Below are 19,216 nucleotides of genomic sequence, written 5' to 3'. Positions count from 1 at the left end.
CCAAGTGTAACCATCTATCTCTAAAAAGGAACTCAAAGAAAAAGCCTCGACCTCGACAACTCCTCGTTCACCACCCTCACACCACAAGAGACAGCTGCATGCTCATCAAAAGCCTCATCATCGACAGCCACTCCATGACAAACTCTAACCTCATCGTCAACAACGCCCATGAGTCTCCAACCCATAATCTCAGCGTCAACCAATGTGAAGGAGGGCCCAAAACCTTCCACTTCAACTAAAAAGAAAACTCCACCAAGACAATCAAAATCAAGGTATCTTAATGGTATCAAAATGTGGGTGGAGAAGCAGCTACTTATAGCCAAGGCAACTACAATGAAGGCACCAATCCAATTTGGGTGCCTTGATCGTCAAAGCCTCTTCCTCAATGTAGCACTCAGAGGCCAAGGAAAAATAAAAGTACTCCACAACACCGTCTACAAAAGCCTATGCGAGTTCCTCAAAGAACTCCAACATCTCAACAAGTGTGGGTACCAAAAAGATTACTACAATACAAGGGCACTACCAAGCTAATACCAAATCTTGGATTCACAAGTGTATCAGTAAGTCCCAGGGCCTAAGCTTGCACCTCACCTTGGTTGATCTAGACATTTGGCCTCTTTGTTTAATGGGCTTCTCATTAATGTGGCTAGTTTGGTCTCCCTAGATTTTTTAATTTATCTCTTTGCCTTTTATTCCTTCTCTTTCTTCCTATCAATTTTCTTTTCCTTCTTGAATGCTTGAGGTCCATTGATATTATTTGGATATAAAACATTCACAACCTTCCTTGCCGCCTTCACACGACCTTTAAGGGAGATTTTGCGACCTTGGCACAACCTAGTATCTTCAAGGGAGTATCCTAGGTATAAAGACTCTACGCCTTTATATTTTATCATCTAGGCCTTTATATTTTATCATCTAGGCCTCTCCTCCTCCTTTGGCTCATTCTTCCTCTCCATGTCCAAGGTGACCATAGGGTTCTCTATCTAAGGTCCTTCATTAGAGGTACATTGAGTATTTCCTACCTTAGTTCCCTTAGTAGCTCCACGTATGACCCACCCTAAAGTTTTGGTCTTAACAAGGGTGAGTATAGCCAGGATAAAACAACGAGAGGAAAAGGGAAGGGAGCAAGTGACGAATGGGAAGTGAAGGGAATATTGATGAATCTAAGGATGGGAATGGTATCTTTCCATGAATTTTGTCAAGGGAGCATAAGCACAAGGAAATTCTAGATTTTTTCATTGTTCGTTCACAACCATAAGTGGTCATGAGCCATGAACCATAAGTGGTCATGAGTCATGATATTTTAGCAATACTACCATAAATGGTCATGAGTCATGATATTTTAGTAGCACTACCATAACACTCAATTTTACCAAAAGTTCATAGTTTACTCATCATGGTGATGCTGCTTGGTAGATTTCTCATACAAGGGACATGATGAAAAATTATAAGGGATTTCTTAAGATAAAACATGAGAGCACACTTGTAGGAGAGCATCAAGTGGATTTTATGTATTCATACCACATGGCTCTATAATAAAGATACTTCTAAAGCTTAGAAAAATGATATATTCTTAAGGGGTGGTAAATAAGGGTATTTATTTGAGATTTGTTTTGTGTATAGAAACTCCAAAATTGCCACATCTACAAGGATATTTCTCAAGTGATCATACACACACGTAAATATACATATTATACACCCCAAGGAGTGCACCCACACATACACACATATACAAAGAAGCCTAATGCATGCCCTACATATTGTACACCACAAGGAGTGCACCCACGCACACACACATACACAAGGAGGCCTAGTGCATGCCCTAGAAAACAAACAAGAAGGATATTTTTACGTGTCACAATAGTGTTTGATGTGTTATCAACACTAAAATAGAACTCATTTAAGAAAATTAAAATGGGGCAGAGGGGATCAGTGTAAGGTTGTTTACATAAAAGAGTGTACCAGTGTTGCTACAAACCTTAGATCTAGTTTCTCCATTGGATTTAGTGCCCATCAATATCGTCTTGACACACACAACACTAAAAGAGTGTATTGGTGTAAGGTTATTTACATAAAAGAGCATATCGGTGTTGGTGCAAACCTTGGATCTAGCTACTCCATTGGATTTAATGCCCATTAATATAGTCTCTACACACACAACACTACCCAATCACACGTGGCATCCACACTAAATATGTTGATTTGGCACTCAAGCTACTTTGGAAGAATGACTATAGTGGTAGTTTGTTAATCAGAACATGAGCATGCTCTAAAGGTAGGATCCACTAAGGAGTTTACCATGCTCATGTGTAAAGGTGTAGGACACTTTTTTCTCTTCTTGTAATTCCTAGCTACTTGAGTAACACCCCATATCATGAGTAACATGCAATATTTGTGTGTAAACACTCTAATTGATATCAATCTAGCCAAAAAATAAAATGAGAGAGAGAGAGAGAGAGAGAGAGAGAGAGAGAGTCTCAGAGATATCAATACTCCACCCTAATATTCTAATGTCTAGGATTAGCCCATACATATAAGGCCTTGGTTTGTAGATGAATCAAGAAAGTTTTATACACTACTAAATAGGCTACATGATTGTGGGGGACTAGTATATTCCTACCAACTTGCACATGTGAGTTTGGTAGAATCTACCCAAGGACACCATGTCCTTGGGGTATCACTTGGAAGGTTCTAGATGTGCCTTGAAGCTGTACCAGGACTAAAGGTATTATATGATTTTCATTATTGGGTGATTGATGTTATATTGAACCAATTGGCACCTACCTGCATGATAACATGGAAGGACCCATGACAAAACTAGAGAGGTTATTTAGAGATGGGCTTTAATGACCTTTATTGTTGCTAAGTTGTAGCTTTTTTTACAAAACATACTTTGTCTCAATAGTTCCAAGTTAGTCATCAAAGCCCCTTCCATCCAAGCACCCTAGTGTAAAGCTTATAGCCGCATGTTATATCATCCATGAGAGCTCCTTTTATTTTGAGTAACATTTTGCATACATGAGTGTGGTGCTTATAATTATATAATAAAATAAAAACATGAGTAATATAGCATTGTTCTCCATCTCTATTAACATATTTTTAATAGAGCATTGTTCTCCATCTCTATTATTTGTTAGAGAGAGAGAGAGAGAGAGAGAGAGAGAGAGAGAGAGGGAGGGAGGGAAGATTAGAAATTATTATTTTGTATATAGCTTTTTAAGAACATGTTTTTGTATTCAAATCTTATTTATAATTGCATTTATTATATTTCTAATTGTATTTCTTAATTGATTTATATAATTAAACTAACAAATAATTGTATAACATTTGAATTGTTTAATTTTAGATGATACCTTAATTAGATCAACATTTTTTTAAATGATGGTTAGAAGTCGATTAAGGTACTCTACTTTTTGTTGAAAGAAGGTGGATGCATTTGCACTAGCATCTCTATTAGTATTACTTACACCTCATGGTCATTAAAATTTTGTAAATTGATACATACATATATATGTATCAAATTTGCAAATAGATACATACATATGTATCCATGATACAAATATAATAAAGGGTTGTCATTGGTAAAGCATGCAAAACTAAGCTTTGCATGTTTTCATTGTTTTACACCAACTCTATTTATTTCTGCATATAGCTTAGCCATGGCCTCAAGATTGATAAGCTAAAGATCGAGTACAATTGAGGCAAGCATGGTTGAGAAGATGACAAGAAGAAATATGGAAATTGTTTATTGTGTAACGAGAGAAAGACATTGTAAATTGGATAAAAATAAGTAAATGCATAGAAATATCATAGTGATCACACAAAAATAAGTTCGATGCCTTGAGTGAAAGAGATTGTAAATTGGATGAAAATAAGTAAATGCATAGGAATATCATAGTGATCACACGAAAAGAAATATCATAGTGAGCATAGTAAATGCATAGAAATATCATAGTGCTCACACGAAAAGAAGTTCGATGCCTTGAGTGAAGTTTGATGATGTTAAGAAAACCTACACATCTTTTAAATTTCTTTCTCTTTTCTTCACATTGATATTTTCTAGTGGATGTTCTTGTTCACTTTGTTTTTTGAGAGGGACACGCACATCTGGGATAAATTTCTTGGTCGAGGAAATATCTTATAATGGGAACGATTCTTCTCCAAATGCTTAACTCATTGTCATGTGTGTGTGAAGAGTCAATATAATTAATATCTTTCTCATGTTGATGTCCATAAAAATTATAGACCTTGAAACATACAAAAGTAATAAGTGAAATGTCAAATGATCACTAGATATTGGAATCATAAGTGTAGAGAAATTTAATAATTTATAATTGTTTCTTTGGTTTGCTTAAAACTTGGGTAAGAATCTTGGGTGTAGAAAATGAAACCTTCTACCCTGATGTCATCATAAGGAAATGATTGCTTTTATAGTTGCCTTTATAAATAGTACATGTATAGGGTATCACATAATTTTCTAAGGTGGGACATAGAGTTGCGGTTCCCATTTTACAAATGGTTATGATGACACGAGATTTAACAAAGAATGGAAGAAAAACGGTGGGTTGAAACTTAAGACATTGAGAGCTATGAGGAGTAGGTTAGAGGGGCCTATTCATGGGCTAGAGTATTAGCATATCTTGAAAGTTGAATAATATGAATACTCTTAAATTTTCTCTCCAAAAATTAAATATTTATTTTTTATGTACTCAATCCATAGTCAAAAAAATAAAATATTTCTTTTTGATGTACTTAATCCACAATCACAAATTCAAATAATGGAGATTGCAATCAAACATTAAAGGAACATCTCCTTGTAATTTTCCTCCTAAAGTGGACTTTTTCTTTAGTGTCTTTAAATGGGGGTGGATTGGGGAATGGTAATTTAAGTTGGCCCCTCTACCCTAGTAGCATTAGGTTTAAAGGATGGAATAAAGACAACATGAAAATGACTAAAGAACTTGTCTTATTTAGTAAGGATTCAAGCATTGATTGTAAAAGTAGTGTCTTTAAATGGGGGTGGATTGGGGAATGGTAATTTAAGTTGGCCCCTCTACCCTAGTAGCATTAGGTTTAAAGGATGGAATAAAGACAACATGAAAATGACTAAAGAACTTGTCTTATTTAGTAAGGATTCAAGCATTGATTGTAAAAGTAGTTCATATGTCTTGAACAATGTAAAAGTGTGTATGTGTGCATCTTTTTAGACTTCCTTGCACAAAGTCCAACTTGATGGGAGATGTGTGTGTGTGTGTGTGTGTGTGTGTGTGTGTGAGAGAGAGAGAGAGAGAGAGAGAGAGAGAGAGAGAGAGAGAGAGAGAGAGAGAGGTTGTGTGTCTTTTGGATTTATTTCCCATTATTAAACAAGGCCTTAAATAGGGTACATGATCTAATAGTGTGTCTCATCCTCATAAGAAATTCTAAAGAATTCCAATGAATACCAAAATCACCTCCATTTTTATTTCATCATTTTGATTCCAAGCATGTTTGCAAGTCAATTTTAAGCACCTCCAAGTGAAAAATGATTGTCGTATTGAGTTGTACTAGAGGTGCCAAAAGGAGGACAACAAGGACGAAAGGGGGGAGGATGGAGGGAGATGGGAAATGGGGTGTGCTGTTTTAATAGGGTGATAGAAATCGACATAAATCCAACCAAACAAAGATATTTATGAGAGTTTGCATGCATTGAAAAACCTCTTTCCATTCATAGTTTTTTTCTGTGTTTATATTTGGGCCAAGTCTTGGGGGTGTATTAGGTGGATGGAGGTGGGGAGTGTTATTGCAATAGAGTGCTAGAAATCAAACACAAATGCAACCAAACAACAATAGTCACAAGAGCCGTATACATTGAAAACCATGTTTACTCTCGCATTTTTTATCTCTATTTAGTGAGTTGGGGCTGGGGAGAGGGGGGTGACAATCTTCTATTGTGGTTACTAGCATGTGTACCCTAGACAGACAATTAGTGTGTGTGCACGTGCATACACACATGTGCGAGAGAGAGAGAGAGAGAGAGAGAGAGAGAGAGAGAGAGAGAGAGAATATTAAGATCTAAGAGGTGTTCCCCATACCATGGGATCGAAGAGGTTTTGAAAGTTTCAAAGTTGGCGCAATCTGTGAAGAGCACTTTGTCGAATAGAGCTAAGAGGCAATGATTCCATACCCCCAACTCTTGTTGTAGCCCTCATCCCACATGTCCAGAACCCTAACCACTGGTAGCCACAACCTTGGTAACTTGCATGGATTTCTTCTTTTTTGTTAGCAATTTTAGGAGACGCTTGATAAAGTTAGTTGCTAGAGGTTGTATGCGGCTTCAAAATGCTTGCAACAAAGAGGCTTTTGCAAGGGTGAGAAAGCCTCAGTAGGTAGTGTGCTCATCCACTTGTTTGGAGGGCCTTCAAACACTTGGCTATGGAAAAAGATGGCAAGGCAAAATATCTCCACATTCACTAGGCAATCTCACCATCCATCCCAAGCAGCGTTAGCGAGCCGATTAAAAAAAAGAGTGTAAATTTTCAAAAGGTATGGCTATTTTCTTCAAGTTTTGGGCTTTATGGAAAATAAAGAGGAATTGTGTATGTTTCCTGAAAGCAAGGGGGTTCACACACTTCCCGCACCCGCAAAATATATGGGAAAAAAGCGACCACTTTTTCGAAAATTGGGGAAGGTCTCTGACAAAGGTGTGCCGTGTGTATGTTCCCTGGAAATGAGAATTTTACATCGAGAGCCCAACATTTCTCTCGATAGTCCATAAGTTTGTGATCTCAAATAAGCCTAGAGTCATAGGTTGTTGAACTTGGCGTAGATAGCAAGCTTAAAGGACTACCTAGGCCTAGAGGTGGAGACATTACCTTTAAAAAGCAATGGCAAAGTGGTATCAAAGGTACCTCTTAAGGTTTTCAAAATGGGAGGACTATTGTATAGTAGTCTAGAAAGCTCCTTCCGCCACCCATCACCACGATCATGATGTTGAAGAGACACCATGCTCCCTCCACAAGTCAGAAAAAATCCGCAGAAACCCCCTGCACACAGAAACCGTCACTGCCTCATCGCCATAGCTGCCCTACTCCTCACCGCTATTGCAGTCGCTTAGCAGAACGCTCTGAAGATGGCCGTGGCTAGCCAGAATTCCATCACCTGCAACAAATTCGCTGCAGCGTGCTTGTAGCAGAGAAAGGAGAAATGCATGTATGGCTATGGCGAGCTTGCAGGTGACATGTCTGCCTGAATGAAGCTCATTCACCATGCATTTCTGCAAAACCCTTGGTTTTGAACTAGCGGTGCAGTTTGCAAAATCCTTTGAGCCATGACGAGTTTTGTGGAGAAATTGACGAGCTCTGCAGATGCCAAGTAACCTAGGCATTTTCCTGTTAGGGTTTCTTCTGGTCTATTAGGGTTTCCTACACCTTTCTGCCCGACCAGTTGGGGTTTTTCTGTGTCAAAAAAACGGTCTGTTAGCTTTCCGGCAATTCACTCTGTGTTTTCTTGGTCTGCAGCAGCAGCATTACGTTCTCACAACAAGAAAGAAGACGAGAAAAGCATATACCCGATTGCTTTTCGGCGAATTTTTCCTTGGCTTCCTTGCTTCTCGGCAGGTTTTGCGTGTCCCCAGCAGTTGCTGCTCGCTTAATCAACATCAGAAAACGCCATTAATGATGGCTCCACACTGTTAATTAAATACCCTCGCTTCTTCTCTGTTAATCCTCCTCTTGCCAAACCAGAAGATCAAGTCTACCAAGAAATCACACAGACGCTTGGCCTTCCCATCTACAAGCATGGCCATTATCGTATGCAAAGCAACGGAGTTTCTGTTGTTGATGCTTCTTTCCAATATGCTTGTGGCTTTTCTGCACGCCATCACCAACCAGCCAGATGGTGATCTCTCTCTCTCTCTCTGTCTGTCTGTCTGCCTGCCTTTGTGTGTTCCCTCACCCCGCCCCCCGCTTCCCCCCGAGCGTGCACATGTGCCTGCATATGTCTTCGATGCTAAACAACCCTTACATGGTATAACTCCTTGATGTCCTTGTTTCTCCCATGCAAGCAAATTGCTGCTAAGCAAGAAATGCTGCTTGCAGTTTCTGCTCTTCAAAATCTCTATAGCAGTCTGGATTCTGCCAGTCAGTTGACCGGCTGGAGTTCAAACGGAGCAGACCCTTGCAGTGACTCGTGGGAAGGTGTGATGTGCTCAGACCAAGCCATAACTGAAATGTATGTTCTTTACAGTTTGGATATTCCATGCATTTTCTGCAACCACTTGCTCTGTATAGTGCTTTCACTTCTAATAAATATGTTTTGCAGCCACCTATCGGGTCTACACCTCACAGGCAGCCTCGGCTATAGGCTCGACCAGCTTACATCCTTAACCATTCTGTGTGTCCTAGTCTTTCAGCTGTTTTTTTGGCACTTTTTGGGTAGTGCAAAGTTTGGAATTGTTAAATCAAAATCCCAAATCAGACAAGTTGGATCATTGAGACTCAAGGGCCTAACAAGGATAGCTTTGTTTCTCCAAATGCAGGGATCTGAGCAATAATCAGATATCCGGTAGTTTGCCCTACCAGCTTCCCCCAAATGTGCAACAGCTGTAAGTGGCTTGCTGGCCTCCTATCTCAAGGCCTTTTGAATACTATCTTGTGAATTTAACTCCTTACCTTGAGGCTAGTTGTTTTGAATAGGAACCTTGGAAGCAACAACTTCTCTGGAAATTTTCCGTACTCATTCACAGGAATGACCCTACTGACTTATCTGTAAGTGTGGCTGCATTCATTCCAAGGAAGCAGCTTGATCAATGACTCAGTTGCATGAGAGACAAGATTAAGCTGATTTTGCATGCAGGAACATGAGCAATAACCAGCTCTCTGGCAATATCAGTGACGTGTTTGGGCATCTCGAGAATCTGAATACACTGTGAGTTATTGATGTGTATGGTAACCCTTACATTGTTCACTTTAAATACATATTTTGAAATGACTTGGAGGCAGGGGACCCTTGTGCTGAAACAAAAAAAATAATGGAAAAAGTAGAATTATAACAAGACAGACACTTTTGTTGCTGGGCAATAGCTCTAAGCCTTAAGGTCAAGCTTTCCTCAAAATGCCTTCAGAACATGGAGGGTTTGGCGTCCCAAACACTCCTACAGCTTAGTCTTTAAAGGAGAGCTGCTTGTCTCTGTAGTAGTCCAAGCTGCCAACTGCTGGCCTTCTGTGCTTATCAATCTCTCATGATGGCTGCCTTTGATTCGAGATATTGGCCTTACTGTATAAACTGTCTGCACCCCTGCCATGGCAAGGGTGTTGGGGAACCTGTATCTGTCGGAGGGAAGTTGCCACAAAGCTGGGATTAAATGTGCACATGCAAGAAATAACCTTATGAATGAAAAAAAAAGGTGGTTTTTATCAAGCTTGGTGTAGCCAACAAGTGGAATTTTCTTTTTGATGTCTCGCCAAAAAATCACTACCAGTCGAACAACTACCTGTCCAATCAGCTTTGTGGGGCTGGCCTTCCAACTGAAGCTACAAAAAGCTCTCTTGCTTTGTAGGCTACTGAAATTGCCATATGTAGATCTCTTGCCCTACACATTTGTAGGCTAATGAAATTGCCATCTGTAGGTCCTCCTGCCCTCCACAATTGTATCATCATTCCAGGAAGCACTTACTCCATTAAAACTGGTCATAGACTTGAAACTTGATGTGAGATTCTTAACATGAGAGTGCACTGGCTTTAAATTTTGGTACATCATGTGCTGGTAACTTTTGATAATATGAGGGAGTATGCTGTCGGAGGAGCTGCTGCAGGGTCTCGTCCAAAGCTTCACAACAGTGTGCAAGACAGGCAGCCAAGCTTGGCTGCTGATGTACAAGCCAGGAAGCTGTAAAAAGTCTCCCTCAGCACGACCAGCAACTCTCCTCCAGTATCATTCCCTCTCTCCTTGCGTTTAAGCTGCATTAGGTTATTTAGTGTAGTACTCCCTCACTGTAGACCAGCCCATTGAGCATCTTGCTCAAATATTCATATATTCTCTTTGACCTGCAAGGTATGAAAAAACAGTCTTTGGTTCTGGACAGACCAACCAACCAACCACACTACTGGTCCCTTCCTCCTAGAGCTGAAGCAACAGCTATGGGGGATCAAAGGTGTGGTAGTGCAGAGAGAGAGAGAGAGAGAGAGAGAGAGAGAGAGAGAGAGAATTACGCTCAAGAGAGAGTTATTGCACAGCTCAATAATAGTTCTATTGATTAATGTTGTTAGTAGCTTCAAAGAGTACAGTGCTTTTATAGGTTTTAGAGCCTTATCTTTTGACACAACACACACCCATGACTCACACATAAACAAGAAAAGGTGAAATTTTAGAAGTTTAATGACTTAAAAGGCTTCTCCCGATGCCAGGTTGGCACGTTCTTGTGTGAACCGGGTAGTGACGTCAAACCTGATGATGGCACACTGACCATGTATGTAGTAACCGTCACGAAGACCTCTGAATTTCTCCTCAACTCCGATGGTAGGCTCATATCGTTTCTCAAACTCCCCAGTCAGATGACGCTTCACAAATGTAGTTTTCCATGTTCCTCCATCACCTATGATAACAAGTTTGAAGTGTGGACAGTCAGCTTGCTGGCCAGGAAGAGCCATGATGAGATCAGGGTGGGTGCATGCGCTGAAGAAGCGGATGGCCTTCAACAGCCGGAACCTGCGAATGCATAGATGGCGCTGGCACTGCTGGACGAGATACAGCACCTCCCATCCGTCACAAGGCCCTCACACTGGCTACCTGTCTTTGAAGAGACCTACAAGAGCTTAAAAGCAAGAGGTGTACAATTCCCTGGTCGTGCATTGGGGAAGCACATCAAGGTAGGCGGACTGAGAAACCAGCGGCAGCGGAGATTTAATAGCTGGACAGAGACGGGCGGAGCAGGCCAAGGACAGTTGAGCACCGCCCAAGGCTGGCAGCGGAAACGGGCGAAAGCGGCTCTGTAAGGGCGGAGATCGGCTCTGTGTGCCGGTGCTTAACTCTGCGTGGTGGCACTCGGCTTTGGTCCACAGTGGCGGCCGCAGGCGGAAACTATAGACTCAGCCTTTCGAAAGGTTGTGAGTTCGAACCCTGACACCTGTGGCGCTTGCCCACATCTCCACCCAAAGATGGAGAAGTGCTTTGTTGAAAAAGAAGTGTCCTCTATTTGTTTCCAAGTCTTCGCAGTTTTGTTGCAGTTTTGTAGATAAGAAATGCAATGATCAAAGTCCCTTTCATGTGGATAATCAACCTGCAAAGTTTCAAATTATTGCTTATATGATGTTGTATGCAGAGATCTATCGTTCAATAAACTAGCTGGTGAACTTCCTCGGTCTTTCTCCAACTTATCAGAACTTTCTGCCATGTATGGTACCTCGTGCTGTCTTCTTCAAAAACAAAGCATGTTCAGCTTATGGATCAGCTCCATCCTTCTATATAAACAATGCCTCTGGATAAAAATGTGTCACCCTTTGCAGGCACTTACAAAATAATATGCTCTCAGGAAATCTGAATCTCTTGACCAATCTACCTCTTCAAGACTTGTAAATCTCTAACTATGACACAAATAAAAAATAAAACTTTGCTCATTTATGCCTGCTTGTATTCTTAAGACATCCATTTTTTGAAGTCTGTCTTTTAATTCTTCTAAAAAAAGGTGTACTCTAACTAAATTTTGCTAATTCTGACTCACTTAGAGACGTGGAGAACAACCATTTCACCGGATGGATTCCATCCACCTTCAGCTCCATTCCAAACCTGAAGTAAGTATACATGACCAAGATTCTTGTACTCCGTCATCATTGGGATCTAATCTTCCCTGAAATGTTTACCTAACCTGCACGTAGTTTCCTTGTCTCTGCCCTGCAGAGTGAATGGAAACAATTTCAGCACATTTCCAGCTCCTCCACCTCCACCCTATGTTCCTCCTCCACCCCAACAAAGTCGGAATAGGGCACCTGGTGGACCTTCGGCTGGAAATAGCGACCAACAATCTAGCCCAGCAAACAGCTCTCTTACTTCCAGCGATACAGATTCAAGTTTGAGTAGTGGAGCTGTTGCTGGAATCACAATTGCAGGTGTCCTGGCAATCAGTATTGTTGCCTTTATTATCATATTTTTCTGCTTGAAACCTCGAGGGCACACTGAAGGTGAGGAGAAACAACAGTCCATGGCAGCAGCTGCAGTGCAGAGCTTTACCCCACCGCTTGCAAGAGGTAGAGAACAAAGAAAGCTTCCAAATTAAACTTTTATTATATTCCTGAAAAGTAATGATTATATATTGGTGACATTTTGTGGAGGGTAATCCACCTCCACCACTCCCTACACCTCAATTCACACACACACACAGACACACTTGGGGGGGGGGGGGAGAGAGAGAGAGAGAGAGAGAATGAATGAATGAATGTGTATTCTGTTTTCTGTAAATGATTGGGTTCTCCACAGTTTCGAAGGATAGGGACGACAAGAAGCTCAAAATGTATCCTAGAGACGTGCCACTCAAACTTCCACCTGCAGAAATATACAAGATGGTAAACCGCAATGAATTAGGAAAGAAATCCCCAAAGAGGAGAACAAAAAGCCCTATTGCTGCCACAACATACTCAGTTGCTGACCTGCAAATAGCCACAAACAGTTTCAGTGAAGAGAATCTTATTGGTGAGGGTTGTTTTGGCATGGTGTACAAGGCCAAGCTGCCTGAAAAGGTATGATATAAACTCTCTCTCTCTTTCTCTCTCTCTCTCTCTCTCTCTCCACATGCACGTGTACGTGTACGTGCAAGGCGAAGAGAGGGGAGATGCAGCTATAGGAAAATAAAATCCATGGTACTATTTTTTTTTGAGAGGTTTTGGAGTACGTCGACCCGATGGGCAAGAGCCCAGCCCTTTATTCATGATGTTGCACCCAGCTATAGCAACTGGGGTTAAACCACGACCTCTGCATTGGAACTTCAACCCCATATTCATCATGTTGCACCCAGCTGCATCAAGCGGGTGTTGAATCCAAACCAGAATATTTCTGATAAATCCATGGTACATTTATGACAAGTTTTCAGAACAGCAGCAACGTTTTGTTTACAAGACTGTAATCCTGCTGATCCATTGATTGCAACTCTAATTGTGGTTACATCAAATGCCTTTTCATTGTGTGCACAAGGATCCACAATTCCATGGCCCACATACCCTGATGGTGCACAAGGGCATCACCTGCGCAAGGAGCATCTACTACTCTACTCTCATATCTCTTGATGGTTTATAAGCGCACCAAAGGTCACTCCAAATTTGTAGTAGAAAGGTTGGTGAATTTGAGACTACCTGGTACTGCTGGTGGGGAAACCTTATTGAATTCCCTAGGGCTGGCCAACTGGATGGCTGCCGGTGAGCCAGCCAGCCCTGGCTGCCCCAACTCCCCTTTCCAGGCCATATTGTCCCTGCTCTTTTGCAAGCTCTTGGGTGCTGTTCTTGGTGCTGGGCCTGCTCTTGAGCTTCAATCTGCTCTACTTTAGCTAAGTGCTTGTCCTTCCCCTTTTTCCTACCAGCCTTGCTCCTCTTCCTGGTTCCAAGTATGCATAGTTATCTAGAATCCTATCCTGCAGCTGAGGTACCAAAAAAACTAAAAAAAGGCACGCCAACAATACTTAAAACTGAGGATGTTGAAATGCCACATCCAGAAGTTTTTGCATAGTATTGCACCTAGGCGGACAAATCAAACTGGAAATTATGCAGGTGGTTGCTGTGAAGAAGATGGATACTTCAGCATCTGGTTTTCTGAAAGAGGAGGATATAAAAGAATTTGTCTCAAACATATCATGTCTCCATCATCCCAATATCACTCAGCTTGTTGGTTACTGTGTGGAGTATGGACAATGTTTACTTGTTTATGACTACTTCGGCAAGGGCACTCTGCATGATGTTTTGCATTCTGCTGATGACACAAGAAAGGAGCTAACATGGAATGCTCGAGTGAAGATTGCTCTTGGTACTGCAAGAGCTCTAGAGTACGTAAACACTCTTTTGTTCGGAAGAGTTGGATTTCAGGATTTGCTTTCATGTTGTGATTCTTACTCACATGCCACAGGTATCTCCATGAAGTGTGTTTGCCCTCCATGGTACATAAAAACTTCAAGTCAGCCAACATCTTGTTGGATGAAGAGCTAAATCCACACCTGTCTGACAGCGGCATTGCAGCATTCCTCCAGTGTCCTGAAAGACAGGTCTTATTTCATATTTTTTGGTTGGCAAATGACAAAGCAAGTGTGATCTTCCTGTTTGTACAGATGATCCATAAGACAAAACCTGTTACTATCTTTAGGTGTCTACACAGATGATGGGATCAATTAGCTACAATGCTCCTGAACATGCCATGTCAGGAGTTTACACCACCAAGAGTGATGTCTACAGTTTTGGTGTAGTTATGCTTGAGCTGTTGACTGGTCGCAAACCTTTCGACAGGTAAGTAATGTATGCCAATCTATCATTGCATAGAGTCTTGTCCATGAACAGATTGGAAGACACAATTTATATATACTGGAAAATAGTAAAGCTCCTGTCGGCGGGACCCTGCTCAGAAGTCAATGTGAATTTCAATCCTCACACCTAAATAACCAACATATAAACGACCAAAAAAAGGACCTAGGCAATCCAAAATATGTGTGAATTTCTAAGCAATTTACCTAAAATCTTGCAACTTCTGCAAATTTTGTGAGTTGCAAGTATCCCTGCTTTGTTAGGTAGGTATGTCTGCAAATACTGACAGAATGTATTGATCCAATGGAAAGTACAAAGCCGCGAAATGAGAAGTCTCTGGTGAGGTGGGCCACTCCTCAGCTACATGACATAGATGCTCTTACAACCATGGTGGACCCAGCTCTCATGGGCCTGTATCCTGTGAAGTCTCTATCCCGGTTTGCAGACATCATATCCTTATGTGTGCAGGTTGCAAGCCATGTCTTGAGCTCAATTAAGAAGATGGTTTTCTCAGAGATGAACTCTACTAACCTGGCGTTGATTTTTGGCCAGCCTGAACCGGAATTCCGGCCGCTTATGTCCGAAGTGGTGCAGTCGTTGGTCCGCTTGATGCAGAGGGCTACACTAAGCAAACGGAGGCTTGGGGATGACCCAAATAGCTCGGACAATCCGGATTCCTTAGGTTCTTTTTGAGACAACGGTTTGTTTCAATAACCAAACAGTTGGTTTTAATAGAAACACTCCTAAATAAACGCCTAAAATAATTGAGGCCCTAAGGCTCTAGTACAAAAGTAAATAAGCTAAGCCCCCAAAATGAGCTATTTTGAGCCTTAATGCCATGCTAGAAAAGTTCTGGGCTAGCCAATAGAGTATAGAAGGCCTTTTCTTGCTACCCCCAATTCAAGGAAGGCATGTGGGCATCCATCTTCTACACCAAAAAGATTCATTACCTTTTAAATTATCATATATATCTTCCCCCCATTGTTGAATTGGGTTAAATTGTCATATATATCTTCCCCCTATTGTTTAAATTGCCATATATATCTTCCCCCCTATTGTTGAAATGAGGGTTAATTGCAAATTGGCTCCTTATGCTCACAACTATATAAGGTTTTGAATTAAGTTATGAAAATAAACAAGAGAACTAAGGGTCATCCTTGTAGAGAGAGAGAGAGAGAGAGATGTTTATGTGCTTTATCATAAGGATGCCTTTTTTATTTTAAACTATATGGTAACTATTTTATTATATTATTATACATAATTAAACAACTAAATATAATAGATCATAATACAATATCAATACTTTATGTATTTTATTTATTAGTTAGCATAGTGATAACATTTATGAGTTTTTAAGTTTATGTTAGCCAAAATTCTTACCATGCATAGATGCATGTTAATCAAGTATACTCGAGTGATTGTATGAATCTTTGAGTTTTTTTTGCCTTCTTAGTCATTAGAAAATTCAAAATGATTCTCATAAGCCATTAAAAAAAACTATGCCACTTTTATCTCTCAATAACAAGACTTGTTAAGGGCATGCACTTATAAGAAACTAAAGATGATGCACACTTGTAGATACAAGGTTATTTTTCTACCAATCATGCCACCTTTAATGAACTTGTTATAGCTATGAACATAATGTGCACAAATGTATTCCATGATAGGACCCCAATATCTTTTTTTAAAACTTTAATTTCCATCAAATATCCTTTTCTTTTGCTTTAACTTTAATAGGACCCCAACATCTTCCATGCAAATCTTAATAGGATTCTAGCTGTAAACAAGGGGAGTGGGCTCCTCTTTTTGAGGCATCGCCTTGCATGCCTCATGCTCGTGGGGTGGTTTGCTTGGCCTACCTTGTGCTTGTGCTTATTGGGCCTCTATATGGTTCCCTTGGCCTAGGGCATCTGCTGGTGTTTAGTCAGGTTGTATGCTCATGCTCATGGTTGGGTTGCATGAAGGTAACATGGAGTTTTTTTCCTCTCCCGTTGTTGTATCTTCTCTATCTTCCATTGTTGTATGTTTTGGTTATGAGGGGAGTGGGGTTGCATGCTATTGCTAGTGGTCATGCAATCTTGGATAGCATTGATGAGTTAGTCTTTGGTACCATGCTCACTTGGCCTATGTACCCTTGTGCTCGTGCTTGTGCTGTTGTAGCTAGTTGCATGCTGGTGATGAAGGGGAGTGGGGTTGCAAGAAGGTAGCACGGTCTTAGTTGTGTTGTAGTTAGATGTTTGGCATTTGCTCATGTTTTGTCGTCGAGTTTCATGTTGGTGCTCTTGGTCATGATGGGTTGGCACTTGGTTGTGTTTGTGGATCTTGTAACATTAATGGAGGGGACTGGGGTCATGTGGTGGCACTTGGTTGTGTGGATGTGCATCTTTATAACTTTATTTGGGTCTTGGTCATGTTGTTGTAGCTAGGCGTTTGTGGTGTCTACTCGTGTTTGGTTAGGTTGCATGTTGGTGCATGATGGGTTGGCACTTGGTTGTGTGGGTGGAACTTATAGCATTAATGGAGGGGAGTAGGGTCGTGTGGTGGTTGGCTATGTGGGTGGGAACCTTTATAACTTTATTTGGGTCTCGCTTCATCTCTATATGTCTATTGTGCTTCATGTTTGTGTTTTGTCTCTATCTATTGTGCTTCATCTTTGTCTGTCTATTGTGGTTCGTTGGTGTGGGTTGCATGTTTGTGTTGGTCGTGTTGCTTTGTATCTGTGTTGTTTCTAGGGTGCTATGATTGTGTCGTCACTCATTGGAGTGTTGGGCATTGTGATTATGTGTGTTGTTGTATGTTGTGTTTGTGTGTGTTGCTTTCTGTGTGTCTAACCATGCTAGGCATGCTCTAGCGAGTAGTATAAATGCTATAGTGGCCTGTGAGGATGTCGCTACAACTTCTATAGATCCAAGTGTTGCCCTACATGCTTTTCCATGTATTGTTACTCCACCCGATGGAGAATAGCATGGCAATCTATGTTTTGTGAAGAACAAGGCTAGGTCATCAGCATCGACCCCAAGTGTTCAGAACCCTCCTTTGAAGACAAACATCCTCTTAGTCTTTGTCACCATCGGTGTGGGTAATGGTCACATGGATCTTGTTTATTGGGAACCGTTAGAGAAATTCATCCATGTTGAGTGCATTAGTGGGCTTTTTGCATTAGAAAAGGGTGGTACATTGAGTCATGTGCATTCTCAAATGGTTGTTTGGGTCATAGTCTCCTCTTCGTATTGGCAAGCTCATCAAGAAGTACATGGGTTGGGATGTGCCCAAACCATCAGGTAGAATTGTCATGTGTAAGGGTTTTGGGCAAGTTCAAAGGTATGTTAGGCTATTGTATTGAGGATTTTCATAAAGCCCACTTTTGATTCTTTTTCCACAATGTGATTGACAAAGAAATCACAAGAGGTATGAGTAATGTACACTTCATTGGTAAGGTGATTTAAAAAACAAAGTTTTTTGTTCAATCGGGCATATATGTACATGGATAATTACATACCAAATAGGCTTGAGCTGACCTTGTTGCACATGCTTGCTAGTGGGAAGTACTACCTTGCTGTTGATTGTCCCGAAGATAGGCATATATGTACATGGATAATTACATACCAAATAGGCTTGAGCTGACCTTGTTGCACATGCTTGCTAGTGGGAAGTACTACCTTGCTGTCGATTGTCCCGAAGATAGGCAATGGTATGGATAAGAGATGGCCTGCATAGCAGTGTGGAAAGTCAATGCCACATATTATGTAATGCATAGACACTGATGAAATCTTCTCTTCAAAAAATATTCCTTTTAGGTACTTCAAGGATGGTCATGGTCTTAGTAGTGAAGAAACAAAAATATATGGTGATGGTCTCGAAGAAAGAGAAGACAAAGAAATTTATGTGCTCAGTAGAAAAAACAATCGAATCTTCCTGGATAGTGATGATGAAGAAGCTTCTCGCCCCGACTACTCTGACAAATATTATTTTATGTGCAAAGCTTGTTGTTGAGTCACATGATTTTGTGCCTTTTTCGTCTAGCCAAAAAGAGGAGGTGGTTTTTATGTATAATGTCATGAAATATAATGTAATTTGTTATCAAACCGCACTTTTTGGGGGCTTTGGTATAAGCACATCTTTATATAATATATGAGGTTTTCCATGTTAATTTTTTATTTTTTAATATTTAATTTTAGAAATTATTTTTAATTAATTATAAGTTTATTTTTTTAAAAGCTTTGGTAAAACCATTTTAAACTTTTATTTCAAAAATATTTTTTTAAAAACTATCTATTTTCCTTTAATTTCAAAACTTGTTTTTTAAAAGGCAAAAGTAATTACATATAAACCTTCGCATAAAAACCCGAATCCTCCACGTGGTGCTAAGGTTTGAAAATTTTAACATTCCTAAGGTACGATCCCCTCGCTTATAAGGTTATCTCCATTCACCAAATAAATTAATGTAAAAAAACGTTTGGGACCCATATTGTAATAAATGCATGTGACATTTGCTTGAAGCTAAGAATTGTGAAAGACTTAATTAGAACTTTAACTAAACCTACTCCACCTACTCGCTAACTCCACCACTAACTACGTCATCAGCCCTTCATTTAACTGTTAAATGTAGCCTAGCAAAAAGGTGATTATATTATATTATAGAATCGAAGAAGGAAAGTTCAAAACATTACATAATGCTTGTGAATGAAGGAGCATAACTTTTGCATGATCATCTGAGCACAATCAACAAACCACTATTCTAGGTACT

The 19,216-nt window shown here is 40.4% G+C and overlaps 1 protein-coding gene and 1 long non-coding RNA gene across 3 annotated transcripts; both read left to right on the top strand.

The window, feature by feature from the left end:
* Positions 1-6,792: 6,792 nt before the first annotated feature.
* Positions 6,793-15,550, top strand: LOC147615321 (protein STRUBBELIG-RECEPTOR FAMILY 8-like). Of its 2 annotated transcripts, none has more exons than XM_086779398.1 (17): positions 6,793-7,211; positions 7,500-7,875; positions 8,076-8,208; positions 8,299-8,370; positions 8,516-8,581; positions 8,673-8,744; positions 8,833-8,904; positions 11,298-11,369; positions 11,482-11,547; positions 11,701-11,766; positions 11,873-12,219; positions 12,449-12,708; positions 13,729-14,000; positions 14,081-14,216; positions 14,315-14,454; positions 14,781-14,937; positions 15,022-15,550. In XM_086779398.1, exons 2-17 carry the CDS (start codon positions 7,776-7,778, stop codon positions 15,160-15,162), a joined length of 2,172 nt encoding a protein of 723 aa, XP_086635524.1. In that variant the 5' UTR covers positions 6,793-7,211; positions 7,500-7,775; the 3' UTR covers positions 15,163-15,550. The 2 variants fall into 2 exon arrangements, with proteins under 2 accessions (XP_086635524.1, XP_086635523.1); XM_086779397.1 differs by having other exon boundaries at positions 6,794-7,211; positions 7,497-7,875.
* Positions 15,551-18,007: 2,457 nt separating this feature from the next.
* On the top strand, positions 18,008-18,619 carry LOC147615320 (uncharacterized). The gene is made up of 2 exons (XR_015262823.1): positions 18,008-18,160; positions 18,267-18,619. It is a non-coding gene; the product is annotated as an uncharacterized LOC147615320 (long non-coding RNA).
* Positions 18,620-19,216: the final 597 nt, after the last annotated feature.

This window comes from Cibotium barometz, chromosome 40 (genome assembly GCF_041138505.1).
Source record: "Cibotium barometz isolate CiBa-2024 chromosome 40, ASM4113850v1, whole genome shotgun sequence".
In the NCBI taxonomy this organism is placed as follows: Eukaryota; Viridiplantae; Streptophyta; class Polypodiopsida; order Cyatheales; family Cibotiaceae; genus Cibotium; species Cibotium barometz.
This window is presented reverse-complemented; position numbering and strand designations above follow the sequence as displayed.

Coding starts and splice junctions, on each gene's coding strand:
- LOC147615321 (XM_086779398.1), top strand. CDS start 7,776: ATGGCCATTATCGTATGCAAAGCAACGGAGTTTCTGTTGTTGATGCTT. Junction 8,745..8,832: donor ATGACCCTACTGACTTATCT/GTAAGTGTGGCT, acceptor TTTTGCATGCAG/GAACATGAGCAATAACCAGC. Junction 12,220..12,448: donor TACCCCACCGCTTGCAAGAG/GTAGAGAACAAA, acceptor GGTTCTCCACAG/TTTCGAAGGATAGGGACGAC.